General features: G+C 46.1%; 1 protein-coding gene and 1 pseudogene across 1 annotated transcript; one reads left to right on the top strand and one right to left on the bottom strand.

The window, feature by feature from the left end:
• Positions 1–13,083: 13,083 nt before the first annotated feature.
• Positions 13,084–23,402, top strand: PRODH2 (proline dehydrogenase 2). The gene is made up of 10 exons (XM_057712612.1): positions 13,084–13,278; positions 13,355–13,551; positions 13,642–13,780; positions 13,862–13,948; positions 18,525–18,605; positions 18,690–18,845; positions 18,949–19,115; positions 21,613–21,723; positions 22,113–22,198; positions 23,163–23,402. The coding sequence occupies exons 1-10, from the start codon at positions 13,105–13,107 to the stop codon at positions 23,345–23,347; spliced, it is 1,383 nt and encodes a 460-aa protein (XP_057568595.1). The 5' UTR covers positions 13,084–13,104; the 3' UTR covers positions 23,348–23,402.
• A 2,350-nt stretch (positions 23,403–25,752) lies between these two features.
• Positions 25,753–26,911, bottom strand: LOC130838859 (FUN14 domain-containing protein 1-like; annotated as a pseudogene).
• Between the last annotated feature and the right edge of the window lie 518 nt (positions 26,912–27,429).

The raw sequence follows: 27,429 nt of genomic DNA, 5'->3' as shown, positions 1-27,429 counted from the left end.
GCTCCACAACAAGAGAAGCCACCACAATGAGAAGCCTGTGCACCACAACAAAGAGTAGCCCCTGCTTACAGCAAACAGAGAAAGCCTGTGGGCAACAGCAAAGACCCAATGCAACCATAAGTAAGTAAGCAGGTAAATAAATAAATAAATAAAATATTGATAAATAAAGCTATATTAAAATAAAAAAATAAAAACAGGCACTATAATAGAGAAGCCCAGCAAGAGAATTCTTATTTTTTGTATTGAAAAGCAGGAAAAGATAACTGAGAAGTTGTCTATTTCCATGGAGAACAGAGTATAGTTAGGAATAATCTTTCTTTAGGCCTCCACTTCTATTTTATTAATCATATTATCAAAACTGTTTAGTTCAAATGCTTGTCCAAGGACTTCCCTGGTGGTCCAGTAGCTAAGACTCCACGCTCCCAATGCAGAGGGCCCAGGTTCGATCCCTGGTCAGGGAACTAGATCCCACATGCCACAACTAAGAGTTTGCATCCTGCAATGAAGATCCCACATGCTGCAATTAAAACCTGGCACAGCCAAATAAATAAATAAATAAATAAATAAATAAATAAATAAATAAATAAATAAATATTTTAGAAAAACAAATACTTGTCCACATACTACTTTTTATCAGCATAGACTAAAATAGGTTTTTACAGCACAGCACTTGAATACAAATATGTTAGGGGCCAAATGATTTCCCTTTAATTAAAAAAGTGATTCCATTCCTAAGAGTAGAATTTTTCTAATGGCGTATTTTTCCTGTTCGAAGAAGAAACCTACAGGGTATTCCCTGTCAGTCCAGTGGTTAGGACTCAGTGCTTTCACTGCCAAGGGTGCAGGTTCAATCCCTGGTTGGGCAACTAAGATCCCACAAGCCAACCTGCAAAGCCCCCTCCCCCCAAAAAAAGAAGAGGAAGAAGAAGAAGAAGGAGAAGAAGGAGAAGAAACATACAACATTGTTTCCACTTTGGCTGAGGAGGAAATGTGAATTTATTGAGACAAAGCTACGACAGGTCTACCTCTCTGCATCTCTTGGCTTTGCTCTTTTCTGTGTTGACTTCATTCTTAGGTAGACCTTTCATTTGGGAGACAAAGATGACCACTTGCAATTCTAGGCTGGCATTCCACAAGCTCAGTAGCCAGAGTACATCTTTTGCCAATAGTTCTGGAAAGTCTTGGGACTGCCTTTCGTCAACCCAGCTTGGGTCTTATGTCCATCCCTGAACCAACCATTATGGCCAGGGAACAAGATATGTGGATAATCCAGGTCCTGGGTTGCTCAGAACCACATAAACCACTTGGGTAAGACTCTTCAAAGGAACCCCCAGCCTGTGGTTGGGTCTCTTCACGATCTTTTAACTTCCTCTTTGCTATTGTCTGAGTCAATGTAACAGATATCTATTGCTTCTGTCTGCCCAGAATTGAGTCCCTCTTAATTTATATAGATATCTTTGAATAAGACAAGTTCCTAATTATGCCAACCCCCTGGATCCAGCTATACCTGAAGTCAGAGCTACTTCTGGACTATGAATTTCCCCTTTCCCTTAGGTAAATCTGAATGATGTCTTCAGTTAGTTGCAACCATAAATTACTCTCTCCCTTAAGCCAATTTGGATGCGGTCCTCAGTAAACTGACACATGAATAATTTGCAAGAGGGAGAAACTCACTCAAAATTTGTAGAGCTAAAAAGCATTCATTTTATTACTTACTAAGGGAAAAATAGTAATTTCATAGTGGAGGAAGCCTAACAGATGTCACTTTACCAAGTGATCAAAGTTAACATCATCAGACATGAAAGAAATTGACATCATGGGCCTGCCTATATGAAATACTGAGGATACAACAGTAGGTCAATGATATTCTTGACTAAAGTGCGTAACCTGAATCTAATCATGTGGGAGACATTGAAACTGAAGGATAGTCTATGAAATAGCTGGCCTGTAATTTCATATATGTTAAGGTCATATGACACAAAAGAAGACTGAATTGTTTCAGCTTAAAGGAGACTAAAGAGATGTGACAACTGAGGGCAACACATATTTTCTCTAAAGGGTATTATGGGGACAACTGACAAAACCGAATAAGTATTGTAGATTAGATATTAATATTGTGTCAATGTTAATCCTGTGGTTGTATAAGAGAATGCCTTGTTCTTAGGAAATGTGCACTTAATCGTTTAGGGTAAAAGGTTATTGTGTCTTCAATTTGCTCTGAAACAAATGAGAAAAAAATATGTGTTTATACACAGAGATAGAAAAGGATAAAACAAAGGTAAAATGTTGACATTTGGGGAATGAGGTATTCTGTATTGGAATTCTTTGTTTCCTTCTTAGAACTTTTCTGTAGGCATGATATTACATCAAAATAAAAGTTAAAATTTTTTAAAAGTGCATTGTAAAGGTGTGTGACAATGTCATAGAGGAAAAGACTAGGAAGTATAACTGGGTCTCATACGTTGTGCGAATCTATCCAGTTCTTTTTATCTTTCATTGGTCACATCATCTTTTGTCTGCATCCCTCAGAAGATTTCCTCCTTTCTCTTCTTGTAGATATCTAGCTTCCCTCTTTGTCCATAATTACTGCTTGTCCAGGAATAGACTGCCCCAGTTCTAGAGCACCACACACCTGCCTGATTCTGAAATGTAGTGCCTTTATTCCAAATCTCAGACAGACCAAATCGGATTGGCTCAAGTTGGGTTTAAAAAAGGAAATCATAGGAGAAATGAAGACTATCTAGAATTGGAAGAAAACGGAAATACTACCTTTCAAAACCTGTGGGAGGCATCAAAAGCAGAGTTTGGGGGGAAATTTATACCCTTAAATACTTATACTAGAAAAGGAAAAGGCTCCAAAGTCATGAAGTGACTACCTTAAGAAACCAGACAATGAACCATAGAATAAACCCAAAGAAAGTAGAAGGAATAAGAAAATTAAATAAGAATAAATTAATGAAAAAATGTAAAATAGAGATTCTTGTTTAAAAAGCCAACACTACGGTCTCTGAAACTAACAAAATATACAAATCTGATTACATAGAAAAGAAAGTCATTAAGGTTATGAATGAAAAAGACAATGTAACTATGAAAAGGAAGGATTAAAAATAAAGTAAGAGAAAGAAAAAAAGTAAGAGCTTTCAGTCCTAATGGTATTTTGTGAGGCTAAAGCAATCTTGAAGACCTCATGACTGTGTATGCGCCCGCGTGTGTGTGTGTGCACGCGCGTGTATATGTGTGTGCGCACGTGCGCATGTGCATGTGCTGGGTGGGAAGCCATGACAGCCCCAAGGTAAGGTGTCAGAGCCCAAGCACAATGAGAGTGCTGCCCAGTGCAGGCTGTTAGAGCCCTGGGGTAATGAAAAGGGCCAGTACCCAGAACAAGGGTAGCAGCAGCAATGGGAAATCAGTTAAATACAGAGGGATTGATCAAAGAAATAAATGTATTAATGATAGCCAGATTTCTCATTATCAGAGAAGGGACTTTGCATGGACTGCAATGCATCATGAACCAAGATAATGGTTAATTCATTCGGTGTGCGTAGGTCCAAAAAGGAAAAAGAAAAACAAAACTAAATAAAAATGGTCAGGAAAAACCATGTGCTCATGGGAGTGTAAATTTATACAACAATTTTGCCAAACTGTTTGGCTGTATCTACTAATTCTGAACACATGCATACCCTACAACCCTATAATTATACACCCAGGTATACACTCAGTAGAGATGCTTATAAATGTGGACAAAAAGACATGAACTAGAAAGTTCATTGCTACCAGACAACTCAAGTGTCCATCAAAGGAGAATAGATAACTATGGAGCCCTATGTCAAAGATGCAGAACAAAAGAAGCCCCTGGACTGAGTCCAATAGCAGCTGTCAGCAAGGGCTCTCTTGACCTTGGCTGAAAAGTCCCTCCCCACCCCAAGACCTTGGCTGAATAGAGCGCCACCCCCCCAACTCCTTACTAGGTAAAGTATCCAACTTTTTTAGCAACCTGACCAATCACCTAATGACAGCCTTTGCCTTATGGGGTACTGACCAATTGATTAATGCCATTTTCCTAGCAGGAATTTTCTTCATCTTGAGGGTATAAAAATTGGCTGCAAGCCCACGAAAGGGTCGGCTCTCGCTGGTCTGCCAGGAAGGCATCCCGCTGTCTTTACAGCGTCCCTTCTCTCTAATAAACTCTATCTTCCTTTCATTCTGCCTTGAGTCTGAAAATTCTTTTCCAACCGGTGCTCGAGCCTCTACAATAACTAAACTGTATATTCATCCAAGGGATACTATGGCAATGAGGTTAAATGAACTACAGATCAACATGAATGAATCACATAAACACAATATTGAATTAAAAGTTGGACCCAAAAGAGAACATACTGTATGAAATCATCTCTTTAAAGTTAAAAACAGTCAAAACTGATTTGTGACGAGTGGTTACCTGTGGGGGAGAGGGAGACAGTGATGGGAAAGGGACACAAGGAGGGTTTCTAGGGGACTGATAATTTTACTCCCTGACCTGGGTGCTAGTTACACAGGTGTTGTCATTACCAAGTCCAAGATCACTCTGCTCGCCAATGAGCTGGAGGCAATGTGTTGGGGCAAGGAATATGACTTTATTTGGAAAGCTGGCAAACTGAGAAGGTGGCAGACTATCGTCTCTGAAAAATCATCTTATTGGGGTCTGGATGCCAGTTTCTTTTATAGAATCAGAGAGGGAGAGGCAGTGAGGAAGTAAAGTTAAAAGGTAGAATAGAGAGGGAGAGGCAGAAGGGAAGTAAAGTAAAAGGGCCATCAGTCTTGCAAAACATCTCGGGGAATGACCAGCCTCTGTGAGGGGATGTGTTAATTTCTCCTTTCTAGCAGCCATTCACAGGTGGGCAGGGTAGATTGCCTGCCTGCAAGCTGAACAGAGGCACTTTAGTTTAACATTCAGGCAGAGGGGCAGGGTTCCCTGAGGCAGGCCATCATGTAGGATTATAATAACAAAAGCAGCAAAAAGCAAAGGTTAAAGTCAAAGAAACAGACTGAACACGGAGTCTGGTTTAGCTCTTCCCTGTTACAATCATTTTCTGAAAATGTATCGCACTGAATACTTGTGATATGGGCACATTACGTGTGTTATACATCATTACATTTTTTACATTATATCTCATAGATGGCATTATGGTTGGAATTATAATTTTCTGATATGGCTAACATCCCTTGGTACTGTTCTGAACAAATAAATTATAGTTGTCACTCTATATACTGTATAGTTGCATTTCAGAAAAGGAGTTCACGTATTTTAAACCATACCAAAATTTTTCATACATGTGTATTTGTGTGATATTCATTTCAGATAACTGTAAAGTTTTCTTTTTACCCATATGAATGCCTTTAACCATGTTTTCAAGTTGTTCAGGACGCGGAAGCCGTATCCAACACGCCCCTGAATGTCTGTAGTGCCCTCCAGTCAATGTGGCGACCAAAAACATTTGCTCAAATTTCCAAACTCCCACCAGGGGGCGGTACCGCCCCGTTTGAGAAGAACCAATCTACCAGAAGATTGGTTGTGTATTGGGAGCTCAGAGGACGGGTCTGTGCTGGAGATAGAAACTTACCGGTGGTGGTGGTGGTGATGGTGGTGGTGGTGGTGGGAGTGTCTTCTGCATGTTAAGTGGTCACTGAGCCCCAATATTAAACGCTAAGTAGCTGCGTAGGGCATCAAGGCATAGGGGACCATAGGAGCACAGTGTGGGGAGGGATTTTCTTAAAATTGTCGCTGAAGAATAACTGTCAAGGCAGGGAGAGGCAGGAATTGAGGCTGGCGAGATGGGCAAAGATATTTCGCGAAGGTCATCTTACAGCGTTATCACCTTTATCCTATGTGTGATGGGAAGCCACTGAATAGTTGAAACAACAACGGACAGACAGCATTTATGAGCTGTTTCCACATGGCAATCCCTTTTCTAAGTTCTTTTTATGTATTGTCTCCTGGAACAGTCAGAATTACTCATAAACTCAGTTGTTCTGTCCTCCAGAGTTCATTCACCGTTTTCCTGGTGACATGCAATCTTCTCTTGGGAAGCATCAGTGCCTAGTCCCCTACTTCAGATATCCTTTGTGCTTTGTATGTAGCCCACTCTACCTGAGGCTCCACCAATAGGCATAGCCCTTGGAACTGGCCAACCAGAGTGTCTTATTTTCCAAGCCCAGTGATTGGCTTTAGGGGTGACCCAGTCAGAACCAATGAGAGGAGTTTGACCCCCACCACTGTTTTCCCGCTGTAGTACTCGGCCATGCCTCTGAGCTAGTATTGAAGACCCTTTCACTCTCACCACAAAGTGGGCGGTCATCCACAGAAGGACCATTTGGAAACTTCACTTAAGAACCTTCCATGGACTTCCCTGGTGGCTCAGTGGTTAAGAATCCGCCTGCCGATGCAGGGGACACGAGTTGGATCCCTGAGCCAGGAAGATCCCACATGCTGCGGAGCAACTAAGCCCATGTGCTACAACTACTGAGCCCATGTGCTGCAACTACTGAAGCCCATGTGCCTAGAGCCCATGCTCTGCAACAGGAGAAGCCAAGGCAATGAGAAGCCTGCGCACCACAACAGAAGAGTAGCTTCCACTCACCACAACTAGAGAAAAGCCTGAGGGCAGCAACAAAGACCCAAATGCAGAAACAAACAAACAAACACCAACCCTCTGCGGCTACTGTTGAGCAGCCTGTTGTGTTCTGCCTGTTCTGCCAGGCACTCAAGATTCCCCACCCAGCACCTCCCCCCCACCTCCGCCGCCACCCCTTATTTTCAACTTTACTTTCTACCAATCCTAGTTTTGTGTTTCAGGTAGTTAAGAAGAAACGCTTTTCTCCTCTATGGTTGTTTCTGCCTCATTGCCTTTAAATTGTCTGTGATCTTGTTCTGGTATGTCCGTGCATTTTATTCAGTAAGAATTTGTGGGGCATCTAGTCCATGCTATACTCTGGAGGATGCAGAGGTAAATAGTAGTTCTGGTGGTCTTCAGTGTTGTGTGATTTTGTTTTGATGTATTTAGGACTGAATTTATTTTTATTTATCTTGTTTAGGAGATACTTGCTTCTTGGAACTGTAGATTCATGTTTTTCATCAGTTCTAGAAAATTCTCAGCCATTATTTCTTCAAAGATTGCTGTTCCTCCATTCTATTGTCTGCTTTTTGGTCTTTTATTAGATATTTGATGTACCTTAATCTCTCTTTCATATCTCCATGTCTTTCTTTGTGTTGTGTAATTTCCTCTGATAAATCTTTCAGTTCAAAAATTCTGTCTTCAGCTATGTCTAATGTACTATTTTAATTTTTTTGTAAGAATTACATTTATTATATTTTTAATCTCTAAAAGTTTCATCTTTTGTTTTATTTTTCAAATCCACGTTTTCATTCCTGTTACTCTCTTGTTGCTTGCTTATATTTGTGATTGTATATTTTATTTCTTTAGATATTTTACAAAGGTCTAGTTTATAGTCTGATTTTGACAATTCCAATATCTGAAATTCTTGCATGGTTGAATATTTTGTTTCATGTGGTATATTGTATTTTCCCGAATATGGCCAAAACAAGATTTACTCTTTCCAATGTGACTTGACACAGGGCAAGTTTATGACTATGGCAGAAATGACATTGTGATTTCTAAGGCTAAGTCATAAAAGGCAATACAAGTTCTTCCTAGTTTCTTTAGGATGCTCACTCTAAGAACTCCACCACCATGCTGCAAAGAAATCCAAGCATCCTATGGAGAGGAACTGAGGCCCCCCCAGCCCACAGACTTGACTGAATCTCCAGCCAACAGCCAGCACCAAGTTGTCACACGTGAGTACAGTATCTTGAGAGTGCATCCTCCTGTCCCAAGTTGAGCCAACCCTGTTCATACTACATGGAACAGAAACAACTGAACTGCCCAAATTGCAAAATTGTAAGCAAAATAAATTGTTGCTATTTTTTTAAAGGAGTAGTTTATTTTGCAGCAGTTGATAACTGGAGAATTTGCTTCTGCTAACCCTCACTCATGGTGGCTTACTTTCTTGTGTGCTTGGTGATTTTTTTTTTTTAACTGGGCTGGAACTTCATTGTTTTAGAGTGATTTAGTTTCTCTTTTAGGACAGACCTCAAGGTTAACTACTGATGAGATTTCCCGTTTCTCATCCCTCATGCTCAATAACCCTAAAGAACTCACCCCTAGTCCTGGATGGCCCCATCCTGGGACAGTGTGTACTTTTCACATTTGTAAATATCAACATCAGACTGATAATAATCTCATCACCACACCCAAATTCACTCCCCACATCTCTATTGTGGGAGAAGAACTAAATTCTTCTGATTGGTTAACACATTGTCAGAGGTCAGGGAGTGAGCTTGCTTCCTCCTCTACAGAAATAGAAAACAATCACACACATCCCTAGTTCAGTGTAAGTGTGGCTTGCCTATGCTTAATTTGAGAAAGGAGCAAATTAGTTCTCCCTTCAATAATCTCCCTCTCTCACCATTAGCCTTTGAGATCCCTAATGCAAGCAGTTCATCTGCTTCCTTAAGAACAAACAATCGGGGGGCGGGGGAGGGGAGTAAGATCTGCCAGCTGAGAAATAAAATATATCTTCTCCAAATGCCACTAAGGTGCTTTTCCCACCTAGAACTGAGTTTTCCCGCTGCTATATATCTCCTTGTACTTGATTAAAGAGCAATCGGGGCCTGCCTGCCTACCCAGCAGCATAAATATCCTTGGAAAACATCAACCATGCCTGGATAACTAATTTTGTCATGAGAACCTCTCATCAGAGAGGGGGAGATCTTGGCACTGCCTCTCCTGGAGTGATGAACGCAACACCATATCATCTTGATCAGCAATACTGCTGTCAGTAACCACTCTTAGAGCAATTCTACCTCTCCCAGCTGCCCCCTACTTTATCCCCTGTCAGATCATGACTTTTTTGAGGGAGTGATTTTTGCAGCCTCCTTTACTTCTTGCCAGATCAGCACTGACTCAAGAAGTTGATCTTATCCATGTGGAAACAACCTCAATGTCCATCAACAGATGACTGAATAAAGAAGATGTGGTACATATATATAAGGGAATACTACTCAGCCATAAAAAGAATGAAATAATGCCATTTGCAGCAACATGGATGGAGCTAGAGATTGTCATACTGAGTGAAGTAAGTCAGAAAGAGAAAGCCGAATACCATATGATATCCCTTACGTGTGGAATCGAAAATATGACACAAATGAACTTATCTATGAAACAGAAAGAGACTTACAGACATAGAGAACAGACTTGTGGTTGCCAAGGGGTGGGGAAGGGATGGATTGGGAGTCTGGGATTAGCAGATGCAAACTACTATATACAGAATGGATAAACAGCAAAGTCCTATTGTATAGCACAGGGAACTATATTCAATATCCTGTGATAAACCATAATGGAAAGGAATACGAAAAAGAATCTATCTATCTATCTATCTATCTATCTATCTATCTATCTATCTATCAGTGAATCACTTTGCTGTACAGCAGAAATTAACACAACTTTGTAAATCAACTACAAAACAAAAATTTAAAAAATTATGACTTTAGACCCAAACTCTGGTTTACAGGAAATACAGAAGATAAAGGAACTCATTAAATGACATCACAATGACATGATAATCAGGCACATACAATATGTAGGACATTCTAGAAGACAACTTTAAACTTTGTTTGCAAATTTTCATGATAAAATGTCAGGGAAAGTGAAGAAATTATCGATGACGGAAATCCATTCAACACAACAATCTGCAAATGTTAAAAATGAGGCAGATCAGCAAACTATAGAGAAAATGAACGAAGCCAAAGTTTGAAAAAATCAACAAGATTGATAAAATCCCCTGTTAGATTGATGAAGAAAAAAAGAGAGAACAGAAATTACTAATATCAAGATTGGAAGAGAGGTTATCACTACAAATTCTATCACCATTAAAAGAATATAAACAGAATATTTTGACAACTTTGTGCCAAGGGCTTTGACAGTGTAGATGAAACGCCAGTTCCTTGAAAAACAATGTATGAGAGCTAACCCAAGATGCAATCGAAAATATATTTATTAAAGAAATTCAACTTATTATTAAAATCCTTCCCACAAAGAAAGCTCCAGGCCCAGATGGCTTCACTGGTGAAATCTATTAAAGATTAAAGAAAGAAATAACATAAAATCTTTCAAATTTGAGACATAGCTATATGTACTGAGGAGGAAATAATCCCTCAAAATACATTAAGTTAAAAAAAAAATCACCGTGCAAAGGGACAAGTAATATTTTCTCATTTATGTAATAAAAAGGAGTGAATACGTGCATTTCTATGCACAAACTATCCTCTGCGAGGATACCCTGTTGCCTTAGAGGTATGAAATTGAGTGACTGAAATTGAGGAGTTGGAGAAAGACTGTTTCACTCTATTTCTTTTTGTATTATTTTAATTTTAAAATATGAACAGTGCATGTAATAAAAAGAAGTTTAAAGACTTTTTAACTCAGGATTTTCTGGATTTATGGTCTGACCCTTGTTCCTCGATTCTGTGAATTGGGTACTGAAGAAAAGACTGTAAAAAGGGGTGGTTAAACATGTTAAGTCCTGAGGTTTAGGGGACAAGGACGTTAAATCCATGCTTGACCACTGGCTGTGTGACTTCAGACAGGTATCTTTACCTCTCTGAGGTTCCACTTTTACTATCTGTGAATTGGAGTTTGTACATTAAATGATTAATTTTGTCCAGATCCTGGGAGGTAACCTCTAATCCCTTGGAATATCCTGCTTGTTAGGAATATCTTTGGTTACCTGGGGTCCTTGGGCCATGCAGTATAAGCCTGACCCCTAGAGGGGCTGGAGACTAAGGTCAGTCACGTGGGAGGTCAACCATGCCCATGTGACTGACCTCCAATAAAAAGTCTGGACAGCACAGTTCAGATGAGTGTCAGTACTCCATGTGTGTTTTCGCTTTTTTTTTTTTTTAATAAATTCGTTTATTTATTTATTTATTGGCTGTGTTGGTTCTTCATTGCTGCGCATGGGCTTTCCCTAGTTGCGGCTAGTGGGGAGAGGGGGGTGCTACTCTTTGTTGCGGTGCACGGGCTTCTCATTGTGGTGGCTTCTCTTGTTGTGAACCACAGGCTCTAGGCTCGTGGGCTTCAGCAGTTGTGGCACATGGGCTTAGCTGCTCTGCAGCATGTGCGATCTTCCCGGACCAGGGATGGAAACTGTGTCCCCTGCATTGGCAGGTGGATTCTTAATCACGGCACCACCAGGGAAGTCCTGTTTTCACTTTTTTTGCTGACAGAATTGAGCACCATTCACTAGGCTCCACTGGGAAAGGACAATGAGAATCTTGTCTTGGTGTGTCTAGGACCTATGGGCTTCTTCCCTTTGCTATTTTTAATCTGTATCCTTTTGCTGTAATAAATCATAACCCTGAATAAAAGAGCTTTTCTGAGTTCTATGAGTCCCTCCAGCGACTCAGTGAGCCTAAGGTGGTTTGGGGGATCCCTAAACACAGGGGTGATTAATGGCATATGCCTCATCAGGGGCACAGGCACCAATGAGGTTGTACATACACAGAACTTAATGATCACAGCCAGTATGTATTGAGCACATATTGTATACCAGGCTGTGTGTGTCCATGAGCTCACTGGATCCTCATAACCACTCCTTGAGGCTGATACTATGATTAATTTCTTTTTTAAAATTTAAATTTATTTTTTTATTTACTTATTGGCTGTGTTGGGTCTTTGTTGCTGTGTGCGGGCTTTCTCTGGTTGTGGCAAGTGGGGGCTACTCTTTGTTGTGGTGCACGGTCTTCTCATTGTGATGGCTTCTCTTGCACAGGCTCTAGGTGCATGGGCTTCAGTAGCTGTGGCACATGGACTCAATAATTGTGGCTGGCGGGCTCTAGAGCATAGGCTCAGTAGTTGTGGCACGCGGGCTTAGTTGCTCCATGGCATGTGGGATCTTCCTGGACCAGGGATTGAACCCGTGTCCCCTGCATTGGCAGGCAGATTCTTAACCACTGCGCCACCAGGGAAGTCCCTATGATTAATTTCTTACTTTTATTTTATTGTGAAATGTATTGTACCTTCAGGAGTATAAAATATAAATGTATGGCTTTAAAAAATACTTATGATGTGAACAACTGTGAATCATTATCAGGTTAAGAAAAAAGGCCATAAATACCCCGATGAGCCCCTACCCAGTTACAACTCCTCTGATCCCTTGAGGTGACCATCTTTCTGACTTTTGTGATGATAATTTCCTTGCTTGTCTTTTCTCTATAGTTTGACCACCCAAGTATGTATCCCCACACTATATTGCCATTTCATTATTCCTGCTTTCAGGTTTATTGAATAGAATAAGACAGCATGTCCTGTTTGGCTGTTTGGTGTCTGGTTTCTTTCATGCAACATGTGTGTGAGATTTATCCACATGGCTGTATGTATGTGAAATTTATTCCTTTTTCATTGCTGTATAGTATTCTGTTTGATAAATATACCATAACATATTTATCCATTCTCCAGTTGATAGAAATTTGGGTAGTTCCCATTTGGGGCTATTACAGACTATGCTGCTGTGAACATTTCTTCCTGTACATGTTTCCTGATGCCCATGTTCAAGTTCTCTAGGATATATACTTAATATGGAACAGATAGGTTAAAGGTTATGTGCATTTCCAAATTTATTCAATGGCACTACACTCTCTCCCATTTTAAGATGAAGCAATTGCAACAAGAGAGGTTAATAACTTTCCCAAGATCACAAAGCCACACTGCCTTGCTCCCAGAGCCCACACTCTCACTTAACACCCACTGGCATCTAATATTGTGAGCTATCATTCTGAGGGTCATTGGGAGCTGCTTGGGGGGGTTTCCTCTCCTGTCCCTATTATTCTGAACTATGTCCCCATAAGTTAATAATTAATTGCCCCTCAGGAGCCTGTGGTCCTAAAGATTTGCCTTTCCCTGGCTACTGTCTGGTTAATCAGTCACTGCCTCTGGCTGGGCAAGGGGCCCTCAGTAGACCAGCTGCCTCCAAAGCCCCCTGGCCTGGTGTGGAAGTGGCGAAGGATTCCTGATGCTCCGGTCCTGTCGTGTGATCTGCTCCCAAGCTGGCCGCTCCTCTGGAGGCTGGCAGCCCCTAAGCTTTGATGGTGGGGCCTTCCATCTCAAAGGCATGGGAGAACTGACCCGGGCTTTGCTGGTGCTGCGGCTGTGTGCCTGGCCCCCCCTGGTTACCCACGGCCTGACGGTGAGCAATGTCGCCAGGGACTGGCCCAGGGGGTTCCTGGGGCCAGGCTCTGAGCCCTTGTTCTCTGTCACCCCAGCTCCAAGCCTGGTCTCAGCGACTCCTGGGCTCCCGGCTCTCGGGCGCGCTTCTCCGAGCATCTATCTACGGGCAGTTTGTGGCTGGTGAGACCACAGAGGAGGTGAGGGGCTGTGTCCAACAGCTCCAGACCCTAGGCCTCTGTCCTCTGCTGGCAGTGCCCACTGAGGAGGAGCCAGACTCAGCAGTCAAGACTGGGTGAGTAGGGGGCAAGGGCCCAGGGAGGCCGGGAGGCTGGCAAGAAGGGGGTTAGTGGGCTCCAAACCCTGACGCCTGCTGGCTGGGCAGTGAGGCCTGGTATGAGGGGAACCTTGGCGCTATGCTGCGATGCGTGGATCTGTCACGAGGCCTCCTGGAGACGCCTGGCCCGACTGGAAGCATCCTCATGCAGCTGAAGATCACGGCGCTCATGAGCACTCGGCTCTGTGTAAGGGATGGGCAGGGTGGGAGGGGAGGGGTGGCTGCCCATCAGGTTCCCCTCACCACCCCACCCACCACCCCATTCCAGAAAGAGCTAACGTCGTGGGTCCGAAGGCCGGGGGGTTCCTTGGAGCTGAGCCCCGAGAGACTGGCAGAAGCCATGGACTCTGGGCGGGTAAGGACCTCAGGCTGGGGGAGATCGAATGCTTGGTGGGAAACGTGGGGGGAGCAGAGGCCCCTGGACTTGGAGGCAGCAGGCCTCCGCAAGCGGAATGTTCAACATGTTTAACTACCTCTACTTCCCAGGCTTAGAAGGATCAGAATAAATGTGGCTACAGCCCGGGGCGTGGCTGGAATACATGGAATATGGGTCACCTGGGGATTCTAGGGCTGGGAGCAGGGGGCTGGGAGCTCTCAGAGGAGAGAGAGAGACAGCAGCTGTTTACCAACTAGAAGAAAGTAACCAATGTTTTATCAGTCAACTCAGCCATGCTAGTGTGTGCCGACGAGCTGGGAGCTATGACTAGACCAGTGGGGTTCTGGTTCATTCATTCCCTCATTTGTTCTTTCATGTATTCTTTATTTCCGTGTCTTATTTCTACCTTCCCCGCCATCGGCAACCACTCCATCCTGTATAACATGTATCTCTTTGTTACGATGATTTTGTTTTGCCATGTATATGTTATTTGGGGGCATATCTTTCCAACACTTTATTATGAAAATTTTCAAACATACAGAAAAGTTGAAAGAATTTTACAGTGAACACCCGTATACCTGCCGCCGTTAACATTTAACTATACTGGCTTTATTTTCTTTTTTAAATTTTAAAATTTTTACTTATTGGCTGTGTTGGCTCTTCGTTACTGCGTGTGGGCTTTCTCTAGTTGGGGGGAGCAGGGGCCACTCTTCCTTGCAGTGCACAGGCTTCTCATTGTGGTGGCTTCTCTTGTTGTGGCTCACGGGCTCTAGAGTGCAGGCTCAGTAGTTGTGGCACATGGGCTTAGTTGCTCTGCGGTATGTGGGATCTTCCTGGACCAGGGATCTAGCCCGTGTACCCTGCATTGGCAGGCGGATTCTTACCCACTGTGCTACCAGGGAAGCCTATACTGGCTTTAAATCACATCTATCCTTCTATCCATCCATCAGTCTATCTTTTTTTTTTTGATGCACTTCAAAGTAAGTTGCAGACATCAGTACACTTCTCCCCCAAATGCTTCAGAACACATATCACCAATTAGAGCTCAGTAATTATTTCTTTTCAGGTAAAATTTATATACAGTGAAATGGATACATTGTAAATAGACCCTTTGATGAGCTTTGATAAATACACACCTGTGTAATTCAAATCCCTATCCAGGTATAGAACATTTCCATCACTGCAGGAAGTTCCCTTGTGCCCTTCTCCATCAATCTGGGCAGGAGGGTATAGTTTTAAACATACACAAGTAACATTATGTTATCTATCTCACTGTGTTTCTTATTTTTTCCACTGAGCACTCTGATTTTAAGAGCCCTCCAAGCATCTCTGTGTACATCTAATCCATTGTTTTTCATTGCCGCTTTACCTTGGTTTACTTGGTTTACCTCGCCTGGGATGGACACCCCGGTGGCCTCTGAGTCTCAATCCACCTCCAAATAATGCTTCCTGGGACCTGCTGTTTCTTTTTTTAATTTGTAATTTTTTAAATGTGTCACAGAACACATAGAAGTAGGACCTGGTGCATCAAAGGATTAGCTTTGGAATGTAATGAGTTTTACCTCTTCATGAACTTCAGTTTGCTCACGTGAGGACAGTGACAGTAATTTCTTCCCAGGGTGGTTTTAAGGACTAATGCCCCTGCATGATGACAGAGGGGCTCTCCTCCTTCTGTGTCACTAGCTTTCCTTGGATTCCCCAACACCATCAGACCTGGCGTTCCTTTTCCATCTCTGCCGGCTCATTCATCTTTGTTAGGTTTTACTCTGCCTGACTCTGTTATTTATTTATTTATTTATTTATTTATTTATTTATTTATTTATGGCTGTGTTGGGTCTTGGTTGCTGCGCGCGGGCTTTCTCTAGTTGCAGCAAGTGGGGGCTACTCTTCATTGCGGTGCCCAGGCTTCTCATTGCGGTGGTTTCTCTTGCTGTGGAGCACGGGCCCTTAGCGCGTGGGCTTCGGTAGTTGTGGCATATGGGCTCAAGAGTCATGGCTCGCGGGCTCTAGAGCACAGGCTTAGTAGTTGTGGTGCACGGGCTTAGTTGCTCCGTGGCATGTGGGATCTTCCCGGACCAGGGCTTGAACCCACGTCCCCTGCATTGGCAGGCAGATTCTAAGCCAGTGTGCCACCAGGGAAGTCCCAGATGCTGAGATTTAAATCCCAGCTCAAGCTGTGTGATTTTAGACGAATGGCTTCACCTCTCTGTGCCTTCACCTCTATTTCCCCCTCTGTAGAATGGAAATGACGTTAGTCCCTACCTCAGAGGGTGGTGAAGGGTAAATGAGGACCTGAATTAGCACCTGGCACCGTGTCAGCCCTCTGGGAGGGTGGCGGCTCCGCCAGCTGCTCACAGCCCAGATCTCCGCTGTGATGATACCCTGCGTGGGGAGACAATTCTCTGACTGGGGAGAAGGATGGGGCAGGTGCCTCTCCCTCTTCCCTCTTGCTGGAGAGAGTCGTCTCCCCAAGGATGGGATCTATATCCATCCCGTGGGCTGTAAGGAGCTCGAAATTCCGCTTGTTCCTCTTTCTTTAACTTCGCAATGTCTTTGAACCCAGCTGGACTCCCTGAGTCACCCGCAGCTCACAGTCACCCTTGAATCCCCGTAAGACCGTGAATGAGGGACCGTTATTTCCACGTCACACGTGTAACAATTCCCGAAACGTTGAACATCTGCCACTTTCCGGGTGCTGTGCCAGAGGTGGGGGTGATGACCAAGGCCAACAAAATCCCTGCCCTCGAGGCACTTACTTGCTAGTCCAGGAGGGGAAAGGGACACTCGCCGGTGGAAACCAAAGCTGAGGCGGGGCTGGTGGGGCCGCCGGTCACGTGGCGGGGAGGAGGCTCCAGGGTTCCAAGCCAAGGAACCCATTCTTTTTAAAGTAGTAGGTTCTAGTAGCCCTCTGGGTCTCAGGTTCCTTGTCTGAAATTTGGAAATAATATTTACTTAATTGTTTTAGGGGATCAAATTAATTAATACAGATAAAGTAGGTCCATTCGAAATTGGGTTCCAGGAGATTCCCTGTATTAGTACACGGCCTTTTCACTTGAGCTCTTTTCAAAGGTTTCTGTTTACTGTTCCTTCCAATCAAGTGATCTTGGATTCAGATGGGGAGTGTGGAGCAGGGACAGAGAAACATTGCCCTCTCTTCACTCTACCCATAAGTGTGTGAAAAAAAGTGCAATACATGTTTAATTATTTTTTTAAAACCCCAAAATAGTACTGATGAACCTAGAGACAGGGCAAGAATAAAGATGCAGATATAGAGAATGAACTTGAGGACACCGGGGTGAGGGGAGCAGTGTGCAAAGGGGAAGCTGGGATGAAGTGAAAGAGTAACATTGATGTATATATACTACCAGATGTAAAATAGCTAGTGGGAAGCTGCTGCATGACACAGGGAGATCAACTCGATGATGGGTGAGAACTTAGAGGGATGGGTTAGGGAGGGTGGGAAGGAGTCATGGGAAGGAGGGGGTATGGGGATATATGTATACATACAGCTGATTCACTTTATTGTACAGCGAAAACTGGCACAACAGTGTAAAACAGTTATATCCCAATAAAGAGCTTAAAAAAAACCCACAAAAAACAAAAACCCAAAGTCGACATGTAACAAGTATAAATAAGTACTGTAGGGAAAAAAAAGGCTGAGGAAGGGGAGAAAGGAAGCTGCAAACTCAAACCAGAGAAAACCTCTGAGAGAAGGTGGCATTGAAATAAAGACCCCATGGAGAGGTTGGAGTGAAGTAAGTGGACAAAACGGGGGGAAAAGTGTTCCAGGCAGAAGGAACAGCCAGAGCAAAGGCTCTGAGGTGGGAAGGTACCTGACAAGTTCAAAGACTAGCAGGGAGGCCAGTGAGTTTGGAGAGCAGTAAGCCAGGCAGAGGGTGGGGCCTTGTGAGTTGCATTGTGGCCTTGGAAGTTTGCTGAGGAAATTGAGGTCCCAACAGACGAATGTGAGGGAACACTTACGGCTCTTATCGTGAGCGAGGTACTGTTCCAAGCACTTTCTAGATGCTAATTCCAAGTCACGTCACTCTCCCACTGGAAAATGGAGCTTGGAATAACATCTGCCAACTAGGATCATTGTGAAGATTAAATAAATAAGATAGTATTTGAAACCACCTATTATTATAACAGTAATAATGTGTACTGAGCCCTTATCATATGCCGGCACTGTTCTGTCCTGTTTATGTCCAGGCACATCTCACATATTAACCCATTTTTATCCACATAGCAACTCCATGAGGTAGAGATACTATTATCACCCCCATTTTACAGAGGAGAACACTGAGGCCCAGAGAGGTTATATGATTTATTCAAGGCCACACAGTAAGTGGTGGAGCCAGGATTCAAAGTCAGATTCTGGGCTCTCAACCACTGTATCATACCTCAATAAATAGTTTCTAAGTGATACAGATACTTTTCAGATTTCTAACAATTTTTTAAACATTTTTTTCCCTTCCTGCTGGTTGGGGGAAGGAGACTTCGGCTCTGGAAGACTCCAGTAGCCCTGAGTTGGTCTTGCCTCCCTGCTGCCTGCCAGGACCTCCAGATCTCCTGCCTCAACGCCGAGCAAACCCAGCATCTGCAGGCCTCCCTGAGCCGCTTGCATCGGGTGGTACAGGTAACTTTCCGCCGCGGTCTGGCGCTGCTGCACCTGCTTGCGGGTCACCTCTGGGGGCCCGACCACAGTGTCTCTCTCCCTCAGCACGCCCGGGCCCAGCACGTGAGGCTCCTGGTGGATGCTGAGTACACCTGCTTGAACCCTGCACTCTCTCTGCTGGTGGCTGCCCTGGCCACACGCTGGAACAGCCCCAGGGAAGGTGGGCCCTGGGTTTGGAACACTTACCAGGCCTATCTGAAGGTGTGTGGTGCCCTCGGGGCACGCATGAGGCAGAGTCGGAGGGAGGGGACTGCAGGCCAGGGTCCCAGTGCCTTGACGGGAAGCTGCCTGTGTGCTCTGCCAGGACACCTACGAGCGGCTGAAGCAGGATGCTGAGGCCGCAGACAGGGCTGGCCTGGCCTTCGGGGTGAAGTTGGTACGAGGGGCGTATCTGGACAAGGAGAGAGAGTTGGCCCGGCTCCAGGGGACCGAAGACCCCACTCAGCCTGACTACGAGGCTACCAGTCAGAGGTGGGACCAGGGCAGGCCAGCCTCTGAGATGAGTAATATTAGCATCTAACCTTTCATTAGCATCTAACCACTCACTCCCCATGGTACTGAGCTCTTCTGAGTGTCTACACATCACTCCCTCTCCCCGGTCCAGGACTTCACTTCCCACCTGAACAGCAGCCTCCTCCTTGGGCTTCCTGCTCCCTCCCCTGTCCCCCCTCCCCATTCTGTCCCAACTTGCTGCCAGAGGGAACCTGTTAATATCTGCGTCAAATCTTGTCCCTCCTCAGTTCAAAATCCTCCCGTGACTCCCAGTGCACCCTCAATAAACCCCAGATCCTTGCAGCCGCCTGCAATCCTGTCCCCTCACTCACTTCACTCCAGTCACGCTGGCCTCCTGGATGACCCCCAGGGCCTTTGCACTCCTGTTCCCACTGCCCAGAACCTTCTCCCTCCAGACAGTGGTGTGGATCAGTCCCTCTCCTCCTTAGGTCTTTATTTGTTGGTACCTTCTCAGGGGACCTTCCTGTCCTCCCTATCAAAAACTAGAACACTCCACACCCACTCTCCTCTTGGATTTATTTTTCTCCCAGCACTTGTTGGCCGCTGAGGTTTCACATTCAGTTTCTCATTGTCTGTCTCCCCCACAGAGAGTGTGGGCCCAGGAGGACAGGGCATTCTGATTTGTTCACTGCTGATCCCCCAGTGCTTAAAATTGCAGCTGCTGCAGGGTGGGTGCTTGGTACAGATCTGTTGAATGAATGAATAAACAACCCCAAGCAGTGGATATTATTATTGTCATCCCCATTTCACAGAGGATGAAACCGAGGCACAGAGAGGTGGGATCACTTACCCGAGGTCGCACAGCTAGTGAGCGGTAGGGCCAAGATTTGAGCCTTGGCAGACTGGCTCTAGGACACTCATTCTGACCCACCTCAAATTATGGGCAAAATGTGGGTGAGCTCCTTGGGCTACCTTCCCATGGCCCTGAGAGGAAAGAATTTATTCTTTCTATACATACTTGCTCACTGCCTGGTTTAGATTAGGACCGGTGTTGGACCCCAGTTGCAGTTGCAACAAACATGGCCCCCAGGCCTGTCCTCGTGGAGCTTTCAAAGCCTCACTCCACTCCACAGCAGAACAAGGAGGAGGTCTGTAGAGCCACAGGGACTTACCAAGCTCCCGGAGCAAGTGGCTGAGGTGCAAAGGCTAAGCTTGCATCCAAGGCCCATGAAGGCTCCTAGGCACGTTTGTGTCCCATAGGCTTCATCATTTGGCACCTTTTCTTTTCTTTTTTTTTTTTTACTGAGGTGTAATTCACATACCATAAAATTTGCTATTTTAAAGTGTACAATTCAGTGGCTTTTAGTATATTCATAAGACTGTGCATCACTATTTAATTCCAGAGCATTTTCATCACCTCAAAAAGAAACCCCATACCCATGAGCAGTCTCTCCCCATTCCTCCCTCCCCTTAGCCCCTGACAACCGCTAATCCACTCTCTGTCTCCATGGATTTGTCTATTCTGGACATTTCATATTAATGAAATCACACGTGACCTTCTGTCCCTGGCTTCTTTCACTCAGCCTAATGTTTTCAAGCTGCAACCATGTTGTGGCACGTATCAGTGCTTCATTCCTTGTTATGCTTGAATAACACTCCATCGTATGGAGAGACCACGTGTGATTTATCCATTCATCAGCTGATGGATATTTGGATTGTTTCCACTTTTTGTCAGCTGTGAAGAGTGCTGCTACGAACATTCATGTACACGTTTTTGTGTAAAAGTACATTTTAATTCTCTTAAAATTTCAGTTCTCTAGAACTGGAATCGCTGGGTCATATGGTCCCTCCACGTTTAACATGTTGAGGGACTGCCAGATGGTTTTCCAAAGTGGCTGTAGCATTTCAGATTCACACCAGCATGGTGGGAGGGTTTCCATTTCTCCACATCTTCTCCAGCATAGTACCATTAATGTTTTAATAGAGATTTTGAATAAATAGTACATTCACATGATTCAAAAATCAAAATGATATGAAAATGAACACACCCACACATCTCACTTCCACCTACATCCCCATCTAATCATGGGGTCTCCCTGCCCCCATAGGGGCACTCCACTATCCTCTGGGGGTTCATTTAGTCAGTCCCCCACTTACAGACACTTGTGTAAGCAGACACTGTAGACAATGCTGCATGAACGACCTCGGATAAATGTCATCTCGTGTGATGTGGCCCTTCGCTGTGAGACTGCCATTGTGCCAAATGACTTTTTGTCCCCCTTATCTCACTCCATCCTCACAACAACACTGTTAGGTAAACGTGCGTTGTTAAAGAGAAGAAAAAGCCTTAGAGAGGGGATGTCCCTCGCAGCTGAGGCAGGTAGGATGCAGGTACTTCCTGACTTCAGGGTCCTGGCCTTTAGGCACCCCAGCTCCCAAGGACAGAAATCCCCAGTCCCTGCAGCCTAACCCTCACTTACTAGGTGCCATAAGCTGAGCCTACACCTCCCTTCAGTTACAGCCACTGTCTGGAGCTGATACTGACCCAAGTGTCCCATCGTGGCCACATGTGCCAACTCATGGTGGCTTCCCACAATGAGGACTCTGTTCGCCAGGCAACCAAGCGGTATGAAGTAGGGGAGTGGGAAACAGGTGCCCAAAGGATGGTGGATGTGGAACAAGGGGAGGGAGAGTGTGGGCCAGCAGATTCAAAGGGGATCTGGGGGAGGATATTCCAAACATGTAACCCCTGCTACACCTGTAGGTCCCATAGGCCCCAGCTGAATGAGGCATCGCCCCTTATTTGCTGGGGCATGGGGAGGTCCGAGGGTTCCAGAGAAGGAGCTGGGACTCACTGCGGATCCTTCAGGGGGCCCAGGGCAGCGGTTATTTATCAGTGAGTTTGGAAGTACTTCAATATTTGAATAAGTAGAACAGCCGTATGAGTGCGTCACAGCAGACTTTCAGCTCTGGATTCAGCCACTGTCTGGATTGATGCTGTGGCCTTTTCTGTAGCATGTGGGAGCTGGGCATTCCTCTGGATGGGCCTGTCTGTTTTGGACAACTTCTGGGGATGTGTGACCATGTCTCCTTGGCACTGGGTATGTGAACTATCCGTCCCTCCCCCACCCCACTCCCACGTCCCAGCCAGCCAGCCCCAGGCCTCATTCCCTCCCAACCAGGTCCCCTTCTCCCATTCCCAGACAATGCCTGGCCAGGCTCCCATCCAGAGCCTGCAGCCGGCCCAGTGCCAGACTCTTCCAGACTTCCAGACAGATCTGTCCCATATCTGAAGGCCTTGCAGGCCTATGTCCCTGTGTCTGCTGTCTGTTGTTTTTGTCAGTTCTTGATCATGATATCTTGTTTCCTGTGTACTCTGTCATCTTTACTGTGCTGTTCCCCAGGGCCTGAGACCAGAAGATTTACGTTGTCTTCTGCCAGGTGCAAAATCATTGTACCCTAAATTCACAGCTTGAGATATCCCAGGGATGCAAATTGGGGCTGCAAATATTTTAGGGGACTAGCCCATGGCCACAACCTCTCAGGGATAGATTTCTCTATTTTCTTCCTTGCTCTGCTTATGGTCAAGGCCATTCCCTGGAAGTGGGGGAGGGTAGGAGGGTCGCCTTCTTGTTAACTCTTACTCTGAGTGTCTAGATTTCGGAGTTCCAACTTAATTTGGGCAAGTTCTCCTTTATAGCTCTTACCCTGGTCAGGCTTTGGGTATGGCTTTTCCATACCCTCTCCACTCTGAAGTCATTAAATAGCAGCTCAGTTTTGCCTTCAGGATAGAAATGTTTCGTGTGTAGCCCTTCCTTCTCTGGGTTCTTACTTTCTTTTAATTCTTGGATTAGTAAATTCCTTATTCTCTTGGCAGCATTTTAATAACTTTGAGAAGGTTTTTAAAAAATGTTTACTCAGGATTTTTAGTTTTTTCAGCGGGAGGTTTTGTCCAACTCACCTAGTCTGCCATGTTCTCAGAAGTGCAAGTCTCTGTTCCAGATGGGGCCTGGGGGAGCCTCTCCCCAAATAGGAGCCCACACCCTGCCAATACTCTCTCTCCAGGGCAGGCCGGCTATGCCGTGTACAAGTCCATCCCCTATGGCTCCCTGGAGGAGGTGATCCCCTACCTGATCCGGAGGGCCCAGGAGAACCGAAGTGTGCTGCAGGGTGTCCGCAGGGAACGGGAGCTGCTTAGCCAAGAACTCTGGAGGAGGCTGCTGGGGCGGGGACTGAGGGTACCCCATTAGCACCCCCAGGGCTCAAATGGTCAATAAAGGTCCTGAGCTGCTGCCCAGGCAGCTGCCCTGCACTGAAGCCGCCTCTCTGGGAAAGGGCTCACCGCGACCTCAGCCAGCCCAAGCTAGGGGGCTCTGAGGCTCAGAGTCATCTGAAGATGATCAGAGACTAAAGAGCACCCCCACCTCACCCCCTACCCCGACCCTGAGGCAGCCTATCCTGCGATGGGTCTGGGGTCAGCTCTACTCAGCCGGTTAGAGGCTGATGTGGGAATTTTCCTTACTCCAGTGGACATCCAGGTGAAGAGCAGAGATGAAGAGCAGACACTGAGGCACTGAAATCTGGAGGCTAGGCTAAGGCCATACATCCAGGGAGGGACAGAGAGAAGAGCCTCATTTAATAAGCATTTACTGAGTCTCCTTCTGAGCTAGGCTCTGAGGTGAACCGTGCTGGGGACACAAACAGTGACAAACAGAACCCCAGGGCAGGCCTCACAGGGCTCTTAGTCCACTGGGGGTAGACAGACCCATTTTCAGATAATGACAGCCCAGGGTGGTCAAGGCTGTGATGGGAGAGCCCAGGCGGAGTATCAGGGCAACCTGGGGAAGGCCTAGAGGCTGTGGGAGGCCAGAGGAGACAACACCTGGTAATCAAGAGGGCGTCCCGGAGAATTCATAAGAATGACCAAGTGGTTACTGATAAGAGCATTCAAAGTCAAGGGCATGTGGGGAGTCGGGGAGACTGGGGAGTGGGGAGACAAGGATCGAGGGTGGGGGTCCAGATGATGAAGTCTTAGATACCACACTGTAGGGCATCGACTCTGTCCCAAGGGCACTGGGGAGTGAGCAGGGTTTGAAGCGGGGGAGGGACAGAGTCACACCGGGGTTTAGTAAGAATCCCCTGGCTGCCTTATTGCAGGTGGACCCTGGGCTCTTTGCCTGAGAGCCCAGAGGAAGCTGGGGTGGGGAATCCCGGCAGGTGGGGGGAGCAGGGCGGGCTGTGGGGAAGGGAGGAGGGGGCTGGCGGAAAGAGCAATCAGGAGACTGAGTGGAGGGGCCATGGAGCTGATAGGCTGGATTTGAAGGAGACATTCAGGGCGAGGCCCAGGGCTCTGGCTTAAAGAGGAGACAGTGGGGCCAATTCTAAGATGGGGATTTGGGAGGAAATGAAGTTTGGGAGAGATACTGAGGTCATTTTGGGACCCAGTGGGTGTAGGGTCCCAGGGGACATCCAGGGAGAGGTGTCCAAGACACTGTGGAACGCCAGGTGTGGGGCAAAGAAGAGAGGATGCAACAGGGATAGAGAGAGGAAACCGCCCCGTGGGGGTGGGTGAGAAGCATGGGAAGACAGCCGAGAACTGGGATCGTGAAGGGCCCGCCATCCCAAACAAGAAGGCGGTAACATGTACGGAGCCACTAATATCTCTGGGGTGGACACTGCCCTCTCTTCTACTGAGTCACCTCAGGGCCGCAGGTACAGCGCGCAGGGGAGGCAGGCTACTGCGCAAGCGCAAAGGTGGCCAGAGCCCACTGGTGCGCATGCGCCTAGGATTCCCGCCCAGCTCGCCACAACTAGTGCACCGGGTCGCGTGGCAGTCAGGTGGTGATCTCTGTCGGAGCCCAACGGTAGGTGCAAAGCTGCGGGGACTGGGCCCTCAGCTCTCCACCAGACCCCTTACCCAGCCCACAGACCCCCCCCACCCTCAGACCTCCCCTCCCCTTCCTTCCCACCCCTCCTACGCCCTCAGACCCCACCCCTTTATCAGACCCTGTCTTCATCCCGCACACCCTTCCCCAGCCCACAGATACCATCCTCAGACCCCTTCCTTCCCTCCACCCCTTCTTCTAATCCACAGACCCCATCCTAGCACACACACGCTTCCCTAAACCTCAGCCCATGCCCCCAACCCTCAGACCCTCTCCCGGCCGGCAGACCCCAGCCACTGCCCTCCGAACCCTTCTCAAGCCTGCAGACCCTGCCCTCAGACTGTCCTCCTCCATTGGACAACCCCCTCACTGCCCTTAGACTCCACCCCCTCTCAGGTCTCACCCCTCAGACCCCTCTTCCTCCAGCCCCTAGGTAGTCTTTTTTTTTTTTTTAATTTATTTACTATCTTTAATAATTCTATTATTTGTAAATCCTTCCACAAAAGGGCATTACAGTTCTTCAGTTTATTGCAAACATATCTTTAAAAAAAAGTCAGCCCTGCTGTTGAAGCTATAATACAAAGTTTTTAATTATTAGCACTATACTAAAAAGCACAATGGAGAACATCCTATTTAAATAAAATGATGGTAATATTTCACTGGGGGATATATCCAACGGATTTTTTCTCTCTGAATGTCTATATTCAATGGTAGTGTTTTACAGGCAAATTTTAAACAAATGCAAATTTTTTAAAAATAATGAAAGCCATGTTTTGCTCTGGAATACTATTATACACATACCATACAGGTTGTTTTATAGCAGATACTAGTCTGCCACATTTCAGATGGCAAAATGCTAAGCAGTGAGTTTGGTATTGTCCAGCTAGTTGTTTCTTGTCATCCTGGAGAATCTGTCAGTGGGTAATGTTGAGACCATCTTGTCACCACCATTTCTCTCCTCAGAGGTGACTCCACCGTGATAGAACATTCACATCCTTAAGACGCAAGGCCTAGCAAAAAGCCTCCCACAAATCCACTGGATATCACAATGTTCTGCTTGACAAATTCTGTTGTTTCTTCTATTATATTGTTGATTTCAGGTGCTGCCTTATTTGCTCATTTCTTAATCTGTCTTTTTGCTTTGTTTACATCTTTTTCAACTCTCTTCCAGTCAATCTGCACATAGCCACTGTGACTGGCAATCTGAAGGAGAAGAAAGCCACCACCTACTGCAGTTGCTGCAAGTTTTCCAACTTTCTGAAACAAAAATCCTGCACACCAGCCACTCACTCCACCCATTACAATCTGGGTGGCTACTGAGTATTTTTCTACCATAGGTCCGGAACTGTGGCCAAACACTCGATTCCACCAGTGGTGTCTTCTTGCATACTCAGTTAAATCCAACACTTCGTAAGAATCATCATCACTTTCATATTCTTGGGGAGGGGGGTTCCGGGTCGCCATGATACCGCCGGCAGCCTGTAATGAAGGTGGTCCCAACCCGCCCGCCTCTCCCAGCTACTTTTCCCCTAGGTAGTCTTAAGACCCTCTTCCTAAGCCCCCAGACGCCTTTCCCAGGCTCAGATCCTATCCCCGTAGTCCTTACACCCCTTCTCCCAGCCGGAGCGCCCGGCCCTCAGATTTCCTCAGACCCTCTTTACTTCCAGGTTCCCTTGGATCCCTGACCTTCGTGTCTGCAGCTGTCCCAGAGCCCACCCCATTTCTCATTCAGGCGCCTCTCTCCAAATCAGACCCCTCCCAAATCGCCTTTCTTTCTCAGACTGCCCGCCCCATGGACCCCCAGCCAGCTCTGTCTTTATTGTTCTCAGAGGTCTAATCCTTCACTTCTTCCTGCCCTCGTGAGACCTGCTAGCTGATCCCTGGCCAGGAGCTGACTGAGTCCAGAGCCCACAGATGCCCTCATTGTGTTCTTGCTTCCCCGTGGAGCTGGGCTCCGTTCGGGATCCAGAAGGCCAGGTGGGCCGTCTGCATCGCCTGGCTGTGGCCCGGGGCCCAAACTGGGGCCTCACCCGACTCCTGCGGAGAGGTGAGAGTTTGGCTGCTGGAACTTCCTGGGGGGGTGGGGGGACAAGATCAGGGGGCAGAATGGAGGGTGTGACTTCAGTTGGCCAGTCAACAGTTGTGTATCAGGCACCTATCATGTGCCAAGGCTCTGTTGTCTTTGTTGGGGATTTAGGGATGAACGTGACCTTCTGGGTCATTGTGAATGAACTCTATTATGAGAATTATGAGAGTGATGAGAATGAGGTAGACACCCTGGAAAGGATGGCCTTTCGAGTGGGGTGATGCTTGGGTCCCATAGTATAAGAGCCAATATGCAAACAGCTGGGGGAAGGGCACTTCAGAAAGGTGGAACAGCCAGTGCAAAGGCCCTGAAGTCAAAACAGACTGTGTATGTGTAAGTAGCAGCAGGGAGCAAGGGGACT

This window comes from Hippopotamus amphibius, chromosome 16, assembly GCF_030028045.1.
Source record: "Hippopotamus amphibius kiboko isolate mHipAmp2 chromosome 16, mHipAmp2.hap2, whole genome shotgun sequence".
Lineage (NCBI taxonomy): Eukaryota > Metazoa > Chordata > Mammalia > Artiodactyla > Hippopotamidae > Hippopotamus > Hippopotamus amphibius.
The sequence above is the reverse complement of the archived record's forward strand: the minus strand, read 5'-3'. Positions and strand labels throughout refer to the sequence as shown.